Source organism: Anomaloglossus baeobatrachus, chromosome 2 (genome assembly GCF_048569485.1).
Source record: "Anomaloglossus baeobatrachus isolate aAnoBae1 chromosome 2, aAnoBae1.hap1, whole genome shotgun sequence".
Taxonomy (NCBI): domain Eukaryota; kingdom Metazoa; phylum Chordata; class Amphibia; order Anura; family Aromobatidae; genus Anomaloglossus; species Anomaloglossus baeobatrachus.
In genome coordinates, this window is record NC_134354.1 from 523,935,100 (window position 1) to 523,951,480 (window position 16,381).

Genomic DNA, 16,381 nt, shown 5'->3' on the forward strand with positions numbered 1-16,381 from the left:
CCAAACGTTTAAAACAATAATTTAAACATATTAACAAAAATAGCACAGTAAATCTTGTAGTGATCGAGAAATACATCAGTAATCAAATGCAGTACTGTTTTGTGTATACAATTTGATTAAAAAAACTTTTTCCATGGTTACATAATACAAACATAGCCATTTCTACCTGCTAACCCTTCTTGAAAAGAAAAAAATTACATGACATCATGATATCTGTAACCATCTCTGTAGGAAGAAATGACCACTAATATTACATGTAATCGTAGGGAGCAGAGATAAAATCTGATCTTGGGAGCTTAAAGCACACCAATCACCAGGATTTTACTATATAAACTAAACTGGCACTATCATGCTGATTCTATACATACCTTTAGTTGTCAGATAGGATGTATAGTATTTGAAATTCAGGAAAGTTACAGAAATGTACAGCTTTTTGATTGGCAACAGCTGCCGAATAACTAATAGCTGAGGTGGGTTTTGCTATCTCTTCCTGCCCCTGTCTGCTATATCACCTCTGTAGATGTTAGACTGTATGGGCTGCATTTCTAACATGCCCCTATCACGTGACAGAAATTACTCATATCTGGAAGGAGCCCATACAGTCTAGCATCTACAGAGGACAGGCAGCAGACAGGGGCGGGAATAGATAGCAAAACCCCACTCACATATTAGCTATTCGGCAGCTGCTGCCAATCAAAAAGCTGTACATTTCCGTAACTTTACTTGCCTGTATTTCAAAACCTATACATCCAATCTGACCACTAAAGGTATGTATAGAATCAGCATGATAGCGCCAGTGTAGCACTGGTTTTAGTTTATATAGGAAAATCTTGGTGATTGGTGCGCTTTAATACTTGCTTGTAGTATTGCACTTTGGATGTCAACAGAGGAAAAGGGTTCCATATGTGAACCCACTGGTGATGGTTGGTGCAACTGTGCTAGAGAAAGCCTTGTGGGCTACCATCAGGAAATCCAATGTATGTTAGCAAGATATATTGAAAAAAAAGAAAAAAAAAGGAATATGACAATAGAATTAGATTACGCAGCGTTTGCTTGTAGACTATGGACACACACGAGTCAGCAAATAGGCTGGAAATGCAAAAGAAAAAAAAATACTTGCAGAGCTATGAAAAATAAAAAATAAAGTAGATTTTAATGTCAAACTTGTCACTTTTTGTAACGGGTTAAAAGGGATGTTATAAATATAAGGCAACTAAAGGAGAAAATGAAGATGCTCAGACAAATGACTCACATACAGACGGAAATAGGAAAACGTATGCAGCTTAAAAATAATACAAATCAGTTAATTGCATTTATAATTTACACTCGAGTTGGGGTTGGAAGCAGTAACAATCTCTTACATTTCCAATGTAATTGCATTCCTACTGATTTAGATGTCCATACGTATTATGCCTCATACTTATCAGAACATATTCAAGTAAATATGCCTAATAAAAATGGAAATTGAAAAGCATTCTTCCCATAACAGTAAAGCATTGTATTAGGCAGCAGTGCCTTGTATAGACTAATATACTGGATACATTTCGGAAAGCTAGCTCTTCCTCCCAAAGATAAAGCATTTTCTTCAGCTGCCCAATGATCACTTCTCTATCTGGGCACCATCTCACAAGCCTAACCAAGATAAAATGTGTTGCTTCTGTGTCTGACGGGTCTAATCATAAGCCCCATCACTGAACATCTTTCAGGTCATGGCAGATGAAATCATAAATTTATAATACAACATTACTTCAATTTTCCTCATCATTTGCTTCTGTGATGCCCGGCTCTGCTCTAACGAGTCACAGCCCCGGTCTGCGCAGGGAAATTGGCTGGCTGAATATCAATAGCACATTAACACCATGCCCATGTGGATGCTTCATCAAGCCAAATTATGGTCAGGATGACCTATCCACTGCTCCCATTAGGAGCTGTGCTCATCCTGCACCGGCCGCTGAACAATTTGTTTGCTTCAATACTTCCAGGGAATGATCAATCTCACAATAATTATGTCTTGTCACTAAACTAAAAATAAGTAGAAATCACAGCTCTGCTTGGCTAGCCTTATCCAAATCCCACTAAGATAGGGACTGGTGTGAACGGTGTTAACCTATTGCTGCCCCATCTTTATTCACAGGCGTTTGATTTGGGGGTTGATATAAAACAGACAGTGATATTACCAGCTACTATAGACACGCTCATTAAATCTTTGACTTTAGTGTCAGAAAATGATCTGTTTCTCACCTTAAAAAAAGACTTGTAAGTGTGAAATGTTGTGCAGTCTAAATATAAAATGTCTGGCTGCATGCTAATTTTGTGCACATTGTGCCTCTTCAGACGAACTTTTAAAGACGCTCATCTGCATTTTGCAGGTGGGTTTAAAGCAAACCTCTTCCAGAACGCTGCCGGCTTCTCTGTGCTGCATAATGGACAATTAAAACGGCGAAACAAAAATCTGATTTGGAAATAGGGGATGTCAATCAATCTGCAAAAGAGCATCCGCTTACAGATAATTGTATTTGAATCACTTTAACACACAACCTGCATAAAAGTGATATTTTACTGATCAGAGAAGAAAAAGATGAAATCAAGAAAAGATGCCTGTAACTGACTCAACCCTGCCTGCGTTTTTGCTTGCAATTTAAGAAATTCTAATTCACAGTTTTACCCTTATGTACATTTTTTTCATCCAACATGGGAAAGGATCCTAGCAAAAAGGAAAAAAAATCTTACACATCTATCTTGATGAAACAAATATTTAAGATATTTTAGGGTGATCAGCAATGAACGATAAGATGATTGTTTGTAACCCCTTTGTGTGCAGTTAATGTAATGCCGGCGTCACACGGGACGATCTATTGTGCGACAGCACGAGCGATCGCACCCGCCCCCATCGTTTGTGCGTTACGGGCAATTAGTTGCCCGTGGCGCACAAAGTCGTGAACCCCCGTCACACGTACTTAACTCCCGGACGACCTCGCTGTGGGCGGCGAACATCCTCTTCCAGAAGGGGGAGGGACATCCGGCGTCACAGCGACGTCACTCAGCGGCCGGCCTATAGAAGTGGAGAGGTAGAGATAAACGGGACATAACATCCCGCCCACCTCCTTCCTTCCGCATTGCCGGCGGGACGCAGGTAAGCGGTGTAAGTCATTCCCGTGGTGTCACACAGAGCGACGTGTGCTGCCATGGGAACGATGAACTACCTGAGCACAGAAGGAGGACCGACTTTTTGAATATGAACGACGTGTCAACGAGCAACGATAAGGTGAGTATTTTTGCTCGTTCACTCCTAGGTTTCACACGGTACGATATGTCAAACGATGCCGGATGTGCGTCACTAAGGATGTGACCCCGACAACATATCGCCCGATATATCGTACCGTGTGATGCCAGCATAATGCCCCTTTCACACATCAGGTTTTTTTTGCATCAGTCGCAATTCCGTTGAAATGTGAAAAAAAACGGATCCAGCGCTGGATCCGTTTTTTTCTCATTGACTTGTATTAGCGACGGATTGCGATGGATGGCCTCACGTTTCATCCGTAGTACAACGGATCTGTCAAAAATTGTCTGTGCGGCGACGAAAGCAACATCCAAAGCAACGTTTTTTGTGAACGTCGAAAAACGGACAGCGACGGATCAGTCACCGTCCGTCTTTTTAGAATAGAAGACTATCTGCGCAGGATCTGTCACAATCCATCAAATGACGGATTCCGGCGACAGACTCCGTTTTTTCTAAGTGAGCATGCCCAGAACGGGGTTAAAAGCACTGTTAGGCTGGTACGACGAATCCGTTTTTTTTTGTTCTTTTTTTAAAGGATCCGTTGCATCAGTTGTACCCCAATCTGCGATGGATCTGTCACATCAGTCACAAAACGGATTGTGACTGATGGAAAAAAATGTGTGAAAGAGTCCTAACAGATTATTTTACTGCAGTGCACTGGGCCACAACTCTCAGGACTTCCTGGTAACCTGGAGAAACAAAGGTCACCAAAGAAAAGTCACAATATCTGAGGAAGGAACAGAGAAAAAAATTACAAACATAGCAAAGAGGTGGTGCGGACAAAGAGTCAACTACTGGGAAACAGACAGATGAAACAGATAAGCTTTGAAAGTCCAAAACCCCTAAGAGATGTGAGAAAGAAGTCCTGAAACAACATAATCTCTGCAGATCATACAGAGAAGAAGATCTGGTACTATGGTCTGCTGCAGGAGGGTCTTGCCTTCCACAAGGACCCTTCCACACAGAGCCCCAAAAGATCTTGTACTCTGGTCTGCTCCAGAGGAGGGTCTTCCTTCCACACAATTATACAGAGTCCAAAAAAATCTGGTACTCTGATCTGCTTCAGAAGAGGGTCTTGCCTTCCACCAAATTGTGTCCGTGCATTTTAAGTATGTAAGCTGTAATTTGGACCCAAACGTAATACCATATTTCATGCAATAAGGATTGAGCGGGCACTTAAAATATTGCTGTGATTTACAGAGAGACAGACAGATGATAAGAAACAGCTTTGGAATGCCCAAAACCCCTAAGAGAGGTGAGAAAGAGGTCTTAAAAAAACAATCTTTGCAGATCAAACAGAGTCTCGGAATATCTGTTACTCAGGTCTGCTCCAGAAGAGGGTCTTGCCTTCCACACAATCACACAGAGTGACAGAAGCTCTTGTACTCGGGTCTGCTCCAGAGAAGGGTCTTCTCTTCCACACAATGATACAGACTGGTACTCTGGTCTGCTCAAGAAGAGGGTCTTGCCTTCCACACAATCACACAGAGTGACAAAAGATCTTGCCCGCTGGTCTGCTCCATAGGACGGACTTCAGTTCCACACAATTATACAGAGTCCCAGAAGATCGGGTACTCTAGTCTGCTCCAGAAAAGGGTCTTGCCTTCCACCAAATTATGTCAGTGTATTTTAACTATGTAAGCCAGAATTTGGAGCCCAGTCTAATACCATATTTCCTGCAATAAGGATTGAGTGGGCATTTACAATATTGGTGGGATTGATTAATCTATCATTGAAAAGTTAGTGAGATATTTTCCAGAGATAATTTTCTAGCTCTGATGCTACTGAAGTGTGCCATGGGACACGGCAACTTAGTTCCAACAGTTGGACTGTGAATTAACAGTGAATTGCAGTCACTATCCTAAAAAGTGTTTCCTCAACAGTTAGTCACTATTGTGCTAACAGTCAGTTCAAAATTAGAATGTGTGATTATCCGCCAATGTGAGAAGCTTTTAAAATCATTTGCTAAACATGCTATATAATAAATTTAATGGCATAGTGGGTCTTTTATATTTGGCTACTCTTGCCAAGCCTGGCATATTGCCCCACTGCTCACATTAGGGAATAAATCTAATTAAAGCCACATTGGACATAAAAGACTGTTCTTATATTGTACTTGTTCTTTGATTGCACTTATTTTTTTTAAATATATATAATTGGCCCATGATTGGCTTTTCTTCTTAAAATATATCTACAAAATGGCACTGGAGTAACTTGGAGCTTGTGGGCCATATACATTCAACACGGATCTGCCAAGTTATCCAAAATGAGTCTAATAGATTAGGACCCCCAATAGGGTTTCCCATTTGTGAACTCATAATTACCTATATATGGTAAATGAGAATGTGTTTTCTACATGAAACAACTTTTAATTAGATCCTTTATTATTGAGAATGCTACCTATAGAATTAACGGAGATAGAGCAGAAAGACTACCTAAGAGGTCGCTAATAGGAATTTGATTACTTTCAAAATTAAATATTTTTTTTTTTGTTCTTCACTTTTATAGCATTATAAAAAGTCCATATATAACTATAGCTTATGACAGGCCCACGTAAGGTCACAAAAGGTAAGAAAAATTGTGCTTAATTCACAATCAAAATGCAGCTTGTCACATAGTGATAGTAAACGAAGCACACCTGTATAGGTTTCAGTTCTATAATCTTTTACAAAAGTTATTTTTTTTTAATACCTGCTTAGCTGGTCTCCAAATTCTGCTTTCCGAATGTCACAACCATTAGGAAGGAAAGAAACTACTGGCAAAGGAGAAGTATGAATCACATTTAGAAAGGCAATTAAGGAAGTTGGATATGTGAACTTTTCTTTATAAAATGAGGAATTTGACAACTTTCTTGTACAAAAAAAAAATATATCCTTTCCAATATTTAATTGTAAATAGACAGATGAGTAAAACTAATAATATAAAGAGAATGTTTCAGAAACGCCTTACCATTTATAGGATTGTATAGCCCTTTAAAAGATAGCCCAGTTGACCTTTTATGACCTCAAAGCAGTGCTCCACTAGTGAGAGATGTCTGTTGTATCTGGAACCACATTGGAGTGTGAGCATGAACTATCTTCTAAAGGCCCCGTCACACACAACGAGATCGCTAACGAGATTGTTGCCGAGTCACCGTTTCTGTGACGCAGCAACGATCTCGCCAGCGATCTTGTTATGTATGACAAATACCAGCGATCAGACCCCTGCTGTGAGATTGCTAGTCATTGCCGAATGGTCCGGACCATTTTCTTCAAAGACAATGTCCTGCTGCGCAGGACGCATCGCTGTGTTTCACACCTACCAACGACCTCCTAACACATTCACAACTCCCGCCGAGATTGTTATACAGGTCGCTGATCATTACTGCGTCGTTGGTAAGGTCTGACTGTGTGACATCTATCGAGCGACCTCCCAGCGACTTACCAGCGATCCTTATCAGGTGGTATTGTTGTCGGGATCGCTGGTAAGTGGTTGTGTGTGACTGGGCCTTAAGCCCACACCCTATATTTACTAACTATCAGCACCCTCCTTTGGTTGATTGACAAATTGTTTGCTCTGGTACACTGCTGTTAACCTGTCAATTAGCCCTGGGAGGGTGCTACTAAGTAGGAAATACAGAGGGGGGCTGAGAATCTAGAAGTGCACTGTTACATCCCAATCCTTTTCCAGACAACTTCAATCTGTGACGGAGCAGTGCTTTGGAGTCATAGAAGGAGCAAATGGCTTATATTTTAAGGGATTACACAATACTATTAGTGGTTGGGGGTGGGAGATGGGAGAGTTCTGACAGGTCCCCCTTAAATTTGATCTGACATTTCAACGCTGTATAAAAATTCTCTTTTGTGAATCAGCCTTTTCATCTTCTGATTTGGGTCTGGGTTATAAATATAAAAAAACCTTCCATTTTAGTAATCCCGTAAAGCCATTGTATGAGAAAATAAAACTGTACCTGAAATAGTTGAAAGAGGAAAAGACTAGATAGGAACAAACAACAAGCTGGATGGATACAACAGCATATTGTATCAAATAGCCTGATGACCTACAGCATGTCCGGGAGAAACTATAGTCATACCATCGTCAGGGGTCAAGATTTTAAGGGTGTTCATTGCATTATTGAACTATCTGCATAATAGTAAACATTCCGCTAACAGATTTGGAAAAAGCCAAGTGTTGCAGCTGCACTCACAGCCCCATAAGAAATGAATGGAGCAAAGCTTGCACATGTGCATTGAGAATACCACTTAAAGGACAGTGTAAAGCTGCTATTCTTTGTGTTTCTCCAGATTGCCACTTACATTAATCTGTGATAGTCCTAGCGGCTCATACTTCTTGTTAGCTTCTTCCAATATAAAATGTTGTATTCCAATGTGAAAAAAGCAGACAAAGTGGTGAATTCAGAGAAACCCCAAACACCACTGACATCATCACATAATGATGATTGCAAGTGGTTCACTCTGGAGATTATTTATGATTGTATGAGTCGGAATGCCAATCACAAAGAACAGGAACTATTTTAGTACAATTGCACAATTATATGACAGTCATGTTATAAATGAACAGGAAAAAAAAAGATTTTTTTAAAGTTTTGTGAATAGTAGGTTCTTCTATTGCACCTTAAATTATTAGTTACACACGTGGTCAAAATTGTTGTTACCCCTCGTTTAACGAAATAAAGACCCACAATGGCCACAATAACAACTTGAATCTGACAAAAGTAATAAAAAAAAAAAAATTATGAAAATGAACAAATGAAAGTCAGACATTGCTTTTCAACCATGCTTCATTTCAGAATCCCAGTGCATGCTGGTATGCTGAAATGAAGCAGCATCACGGGAAGAGGCTGCAGTCATTGACGTCTCTGCCCCCTTCCTGAAACGAAGTCTCATCAGTGACACTCATTGTGTGTCATTGTGCTGTCATTGAGTGATCTGCACAGTGACAGTGCGCTCTGTATTGCCAGTTCAGATCAGATCCAGCAACACAGAGCAGCATGCACTTGTCAGTAGGTGGTGTCACAGTACCCGGAGGCGTGGAGAGACCATCGCCGCGCCTGCATGTGATGTCACTGTAGGGGCGATGCTGGTCTCTGAATGCCGTGGGGTACTCTGACACCAGGCACTAACAGTGCGCACTGCGAGCCGGTAACACAGAATGTGCTGTCTGACAGCATGTAGGGGATCAGAAAAGCTGCTGAAATGAGTGTCACTGATGATGCATCATTTCAAGGAAGGGGTAAAGGCTGTGTCAGTGGCCAAAGTCTCTGCCCCTTGATGATGCTGCATTTGAGTATCCCAGCATGGTGGGATTCACAAACAAAGTGTCATCAGACAGAAATTGTAGGTGTGTTGGGGGGGCATCAATACTAGATTGATAGTGTAGTCAGTAAAGGTTAGATCATCTTTAATGCAGCTGTATTAGAAATGAGTTTAGATTGGGGCAATAAATAGGTAGTTAAATGGAATTTTTATCAGCTTTCGAGTCACCCGCCTTCGAGTCACCCCTTTAAATTATTTTTATGTGACATACTAATAAGTGGCAAGTATTTGTGTAGTGTAAAAGAAATTATATATAGCTTTTGAAATATTTTAAAAACATAAATCTGTAAATTGTGACATACATTTGTATTCAGCCCCACTCAGTCAATACTTTGCAGGACCACCTTTTGCTGAAATTACTGCTGTAAGTCTTTTGGGGTATGACTCTACCAGGTTTGCACATCTAGAGGCTGAAATGTTTGCCCACAAATCTTTGCAAAATAGATCAAGCTCACTGAAATTGGATGGAAAGCATCAGTGAGCAGCACGTTTTAAGGCTATGTGCGCATTCTTTTCATGCGTTTTGGCAGCGTTTTAAACTGCAGTGTAAATGCATGCGTTGTGCTTCTCCAGCAAAGTCTATGTGAATTCAGCAAATTCCCTGTGCACGTTGCTTTTTTAAATGCAGCATTTTGGATGCCAAATATTTGACAAAATCGAGGCATTTAAAAAAGCAACATGTCACTTCTTTCGTGCGTTCTGGTTGCATTTTCTACCCATTGAAATCAATGAGGTGTGTCAAAATGCAACCAAAATGTTCAGCTGTGTGCTTGCACTACATTTCTGTTGCGTTCTGCATGCTTTTTTGACAAACAAAATGCAGGTCTTTTGGTCTCTCTCTCTCTGTTTGTCTGTCGGTCGGTCGTTCACTCTCTCTCTGTCTGTCGTTCACTCTCTCTCTGTCTGTCGTTCACTCTCTCTCTGTCTGTCGTTCGTTCTCTCTCTCTCTGTCTGTCGTTCGTTCTCTCTCTCTGTCTGTCGTTCGTTCTCTCTCTCTGTCTGTCGTTCGTTCTCTCTCTCTGTCTGTTTCTCCCTCTCTCTTTCATACTCACCGATCACCGGCACGGCGCTGCACAGCTGTCACAAAGCTCCGGCGGCTTCTCTTGATTTGAAAATGCCGGACGCTCATTATTCCATCTCATATTCACTGCTTCCCCAGCCCACCGACAACTATGATTGGTTTCAGTCAGAGGAGCCCCCACGCTGAGTGACCGCTGTCTCACTGCAACCAATCACAGCCACCGGTGGGCGGGTCTATATCATGCAGCAAAATAAATAAATAAAAAAAAAACGACGTACGGTCCCCCCGATTTTGATACCAGCGAAGGTAAAGCCACACGGCTGAAGGCTAGTATTCTCAGGATGGGGAGCCCCACGTTATGGGGAGCTCCCCAACCTAAAAATATCAGCCAGCAGCCGCCCGGAATTGCCGCATCCATAAGATGCTACAGTCCCGGGACTCCACCCGGCTCATCCCGAATTGCCCTAGTACGGTAACAATCAGGGTAATAAGGAGTTAATGGCAGCCCATAGCTGCCACGAAGTCCTAGGTTAATCATGGCAGGCTTCTATGAGACACCCCCCATGGTTAACCTGTAAGTTAAAAAAAATAAACACATACACCCAAAATATCCTTTATTTGGAATAAAAGACAAACAAAATTACCCTCTTTCACCACTTTATTAAAATCCCCAAGCATCGCTCCAGGTCGGACGTAATCCACACGAGGTCCTACGACGCATCCAGCTCTGCTACATCGGCAGCTGACAGCGAGCGGCCACAGACCACGACCGCTCTGTCAGCTCCACGGAGCAATTGAAGTGAGTCGCGCTATCAGCAGTGACGGCCCTCAGGTTACTCGCAGCCACCGCTGGATCCTCCAACTATGACAGCAAGTCACCCGAGTGACTGAAGTGACCGTGTGATCAGCGGTGCCCGCACTCAGGTGATTTGCGATCTCGGGTGGAGGACTCCAGCTGGCCACGGGTAACCTGAGTGACGGCACCACTGATCGCGCAGCTCACTTCAGTCACTCAGGGGATTTGCGGTCACCTGTGAGTCCTTCACCTGTGACTGCATATCAGGCAGCGGCACACAGTCACAGCGATGACAATGAAGTCGGGTGAAGTTCATCCGAGTTCATTCTCATCACGTGGCTCTGTCTCCTAGCCACCCATGATCTATGGGGATGTAGGGATGTAGCAGAGCCGAGTGGGAACGCACTGTCAAAGATGCATACAAAATGCATTCAAACCGCATTCAAAATGCATCCAAAAATGCATGCGTTATGGATGCATTATTTTTGTCAAACTAAGTTTACAGTTGTCAAAATGCTGCAGTTTATTTGTCAAGCCAGAACGCAGCGTGCGCACATAGTCTAAATCTTGCCACAGATTCTCAATGGGATCTAGGTCTGGACATTGATTGGGCCATTGAAACACAGGACTATGTTTTGATCTAAACCATTCCATTGTAGCTCTGGCAGTAGGTTTATGGTCGTTGTCCAGCTGGAAGGACAACCTACACCCAAGTCTCAAAATTATATCAGGTTTTCCACCAGAATTTAGCACCATTCGCCTTCCCATCAACTCTGACCAGTTTCTCTGTTCCTACTGCAGGGAATCATACCCCACAGCGTGATGGTGTTAACACCATGTTTGAAGGTTGGGATGGTGTTTTCAAGGTAATGTGTAGTATTATGTTTCCACTACATATAGCATTTTTAGCCCCAAAAGTTCTACTTTGGTTTCATCAGACCAGAGCACCTTCTACCACATGCCATATAGGGGACACAATTAGAATGTGCAAGAAAGTGCTCTGATCAGTTGAGACCAAAGTAAAACTTTTGGGCTGAATTTAAATGCTATGTGAGGGAGAATACTGCACATCACCCTGAAAACACCATCCCCACCATCAAACATAGAGGTAGCAGCAAGCAAGAGGGAAAATGGAGTTGATGGAAAGACGAATGGAGCTAAACACAGAGCAATCCTGAAGGAAAACTGTAACATAGGTTCAACTTCCAGCAGGTCAGCGACTCTAAACATATTGCCAGAGCTACAATGAAATGGTTTAGATCAAAGCATTCATTTCTTTGAATGGCCCAAAGTCCAGATCTACATTCCATTGAGAATATCCCATTTATTCCCAATAAAATACATTTAAGTTTGTGGTTGTATTGTGGAAAGTTCACAGGATATGAATAATTCTTCAAGGTACTGTATGTGGGAGGTTAAATGACTGCTCCACAGTGTGTGAATGAAAAATGGCTAAACTGACTTAACAATCTGGTTTAGGGGGACAAGTGGTTAGCTGAGCCCTGTGCTCTTTAATGTTGGACTGGCTTTGTTTACCTCTCTGTACAGAGGAGTGTACAGATTCACATAAAGTTTACAGACTGTCTATAAATTCATACACTGCAAACTCTACATCCCAAGGAAAGTCAAGTGGCGCTCACAGTGTCTTATCACCATCAAAACTTCTGACATGACAGCAGGGCATGTCAAAAGTTTTCTAATATGATACACACCTGAAAAGGTTATTCTCATTTATATTGATCGGTACAAGTGAATATTGCTTCAATAAAAAAAAAAAATTGCAGTTTACTTTGTATTAAAAAAATTCCTCTCTTCTCCATTATAATTCATTTTAATATTTATATTTTCGTTATTGCTTACAGCTCATTGCCAAGCTTACTAGCCACTGCTGCAGGATGTCAGCGGAGCCTAAGTATGTGCAGTGCTTAGAAACTTTTTCCCAAAGAGCTTGTAAGCACTACTGTAAGGTGGCTAGGAATGCTGTAGTGCACCTTTCCTCCCAGCTTCATTGTCATGCTGCTCCATCGAAGCTACAGAGGCAAACGTTGCATTGTACACTAGCATTTGAGACCACACAGTTGGGGTCAGCGGCATAATGACACTGTTGGTTCAGACTGTAAATCAAGCAGGAATGCACCAGCTTAGCAGGAAGGAAGTTGGCAGGCTGGGCAGCAGTGCGCGCCTTCATCTGACAACTTTTCCTTGGTTTATGTGCTGCATTTCAGAAGTTAATGACAGGCTGTGATCCAGTCATTCATCGGTAGTCTGAAAATCGTTTCCCAAGACTTTTTTCTTTTTGGGAAAGGTCATCAAAATTATACAATGATATAATGAGAACTTATCTTCCGATTTTTTTTTTTTGGGGACTTCCAACAGTTTGCTCCCACACAAAGCCATATTATAGCGGCGATAATGGAGCTTAAACTGTGAATGGAAACATTTACCCCAGTTTTGGAGAAGCTGAAATTCACCATTAAATCATCTTCATTTAAACAAATATAACAGGCAGATGCCATTATACAATTCTTTTTACCACATATAAACCACATAAAAGCCATTGGAAAAGAAAAACCTGTGAAGCTGTCAGTGCTACATTAGGAGATGAGAATAAATGTGTGACTCAATTTCTCTCTAGGAGAAAGGATCTTTCTAAGTCGGAATGAACATACTGCATCCTTCATCATTCTATTTTGGTGAATAGGAGTAAAACAGTCTATTTAAGACATCCATTTAAATGCAAATTTGGATATCCCAGAAGGAAATATTAATCATTTAAAAGGAAGAGAATCTTTAAGACCATTTTTGAGGCAGAAATCGGTTGACACACAGAAAAGATCCAGATTTACGCACTTCCATGCGGATATAAACCTAGGATTAAGCTAATAAAAGAAAAGATCCCAGCTAATGGAGGACCAAAGTTGTGAAAAATAAATTAGAAAATTCCATGAGATAGGATGTGTCTTTCGTTTAAAAACAATATATAGATTGAACTCTGATAATTTAGCTAGTATACAGCAGTAAAAGGGATTTTTTTTTTGTACAAATCTCTCTGTTAAACCAATTAGAAAAAGACGACAAAGGTAAGCCACTGCAACACTTCAGGTCTCTTTGTACATTAGGCTAAAGTTGGCCAAACCCACCAATATCATGAGGAATAGGCGACAGACTGATGTGTAGGGTGCCTACCGATAAGGGTACATTATAATGCCAATCCTTTTGGTATTAAGAAAATAAAGATTCTGGGAGCGGCTTTCTCAATTCTCTTCTTTGAAAACACATGAATGCCTGGGCTAAGCCGAATATTCATGCGCATGGGGAGTGAAGAGTGACAGCTGAATGATGGTTTGGCCATGAGCCAACTATTATGTATTGGGGAGGCCTTTAGGGTAAATTCACCAACAGCACATATGCTCTTACATCCATATTTGCAGGTGTAACATATGTAGCAAAGTAGCTGAATTTTGAGTAAGATTGGACTAGCATTATCAAAGCCATTTTGGGTTTGTGTTACCTGCTTTTGGATATAGCATTTTTTACTCAATTTGAGTCTATCACTGCCAAGAAAGAAATGTTTTCTGATGTATTTAGGTCTACTGCTCTGGCATGTTATTCGTTTGCGAACCTTCTAACATCTTTTCTGCATCAGTCCTCACAGATTTTAATGCCATCACACCGGTCTGCTCTTGCCTGAGAAAGTGTCACGTGGGAGTATCATCTTTAAAGAAACTGAATTGCAAACATTGAGTCAGTGGGAGAGCCAAATGGCAGTGGTGATCAGCAGCATGCTGACATTGGCTGGTAATTGGGAAAAAGCTTTGTTCGTTGACGATCAGCCAATCTAAAAAAGGCCATAAGTATTTGATACATATTTGCCAAAACAAAAAATGGAAGTATAAAACATTCAGTAATGGTTCTACTTCGAGTCTTATGTGCATTAGCATATTTGAGAATAATTTCAAACAGCTAAGTATTAAAGTGAAAATTATCTTGTTAAAGCTGGATTCAATGTAATAAATTTCAGGGGTTTTTTCTCTTTCAGTATGAAGTTGAAGGCAAATGTCTCTGTATAGCTTTGTAATAAACAGGAGACACAAGGATGTTCTGGGAAAAAAGGCCTATAGACAGCAACACCGCTCCAGTCTATTTGAGCTTGTACAAAGCAATAATTCGGTCAACCAATGGACCAAAATAAATGGATAATAGATTTTGCTAGAACAGATTTAGAGCCAAGGAGGGACACATTCATTCTGTATTGCCATTGAAAACTTTGGTGGAGAAAAAAAGGTCTTATAAGTTACAGGACATTTTGAAACCATTCATATGGTAAATCCAAGTTTCCCACAACTATGTTGTCACGCTAGGTATGGGGGAATACCAAGCGAAAGGGAAGGGAAACCCAGTATTTAGGGAAGGGGAAGATGGTGACCCCTGACCAAATCTACCGCTGGCCCCTGGGTTCCCTCACCACTTTAGATTCTGCACCTATGCACTGAGCTGGATTCCTCACCCTAGGATGACCGTAGAGCTGGGCCCTCGATAGGGAATGGGTGTGATGAGCTCTTTGTCAACCCCATTAAAGTCTAAAGATGACATAGGGACATAAGCGCTTGAACAATTTATCTCCAGATGCCTCCGAAAGAAGTTGAGCAAAGTGCAGCAATGATCCTACAAATGAGTGCAAACCGCCTGCTTGCATCCAGAACTATTGAAGAACTTATTATCACCAGCACAACTGCAGGGAAAATCTAAACCAAGGGAAAATACAGATGATTAGTAGCTGAAGGGAAGAGGAGCTCCACAGGGTCGTAGAGGGAAATGAATGAAAACCCAGCAGAGGAGGAACTTAGTACAGTGAATACTAACAGCACGAACAATAGAAATTCAGGGAGCATTTTGTATAGCCAAACGCTGTAACCTTCTATTGCCGGACCCCATAGGACTGTCTGTCACCCATGACACACCCGTGACATACGTCATGTTAAGCATTATTTTTGTTAAATTCTAAAGACTCAAAAACATTAAGTAGGTTTGTGTAAAGCAGTCTATGAGAAGTAAACACACCTGTTGGGAAAGGATACAAAAACACTGGTTCAAATTGCCTAAACCTTAACCTGTTCATTTAAATATGCAGTAAAATCTCCTAACAGAGACGCTGGAAAGCTAAATATAAAGTAGAGTACTTACCCAGCATTCCCATCCCCAGCATGAATGCATCCATGGTATAAGGGAGACCTCTCGCCCGTCCTCTCGTTCCAGGAGGAAACATAACCTCTTTAGGCTGTGCTTTCTTACATTCAACCTACAAAAAAAGAAAAGAAAACGTATGATGAGATGTAAATGAATTCAATTCAAATGTCAAGTAACAATGCTGATGGCAAAAACTAAAAAATGACTGTAGTTTCTCCTTATTGTGGAATTAAAAATAGACTGAAATTGACAGAAACAAATGTTGGAGATATAAATATTAAACTTGTCTTAAAGGGGTACATCTGTTAAAGATGTTTTGGTTAAGTCAGTAGGATTTGCAAGCAATGTCTGATAGAAAATCACTGACCCCCCTTAGGAGTACATAGGAGAAAGTCCTCACCCTCCTAAGGAGAGTGGATGCTGAGCAGAGAAGTGCACACTGCTGAACTCAAAATATACTGTAGATAGATCACAATACAGACTTTGGGGCCAATTCATTAAGGCTGGGGTTGCAAATGCAAGTCTTAATGAAAGGGCAGTGTGGATTAGGATGCGCAAAATTCATGCCACTTAATGAATTCGGTGCATCTTCTCAGTGGTTAGAATTTCTGTACAGATCACCAGAAATGCTACTACAGTCAAAGAGTAGATTAACATTTCTGGCATAAGTAATGGCGTACCGTTTGATGAATTCGGAGTCTGAGCACCATAACACCACCATCTTGCTCATGCTTCACCGACTTTGACAGAGGTTGCAGGGACTAAATTGCTAAAATTCT

At 41.2% G+C, this 16,381-nt stretch overlaps 1 protein-coding gene across 6 annotated transcripts in view; it reads right to left on the reverse strand.

Moving 5' to 3' along the window:
* MSI2 (musashi RNA binding protein 2) overlaps positions 1–16,381 on the reverse strand; it is a 934,763-nt gene that overhangs the window by 241,815 nt on the left and 676,567 nt on the right. For all 6 annotated transcript variants that reach the window (XM_075336584.1, XM_075336585.1, XM_075336583.1 and 3 more), the window contains exon 9: positions 15,600–15,714. In XM_075336584.1, coding sequence (XP_075192699.1) covers positions 15,600–15,714 — 115 coding nt within the window. The remainder of the gene's footprint in view (positions 1–15,599; positions 15,715–16,381) is intronic.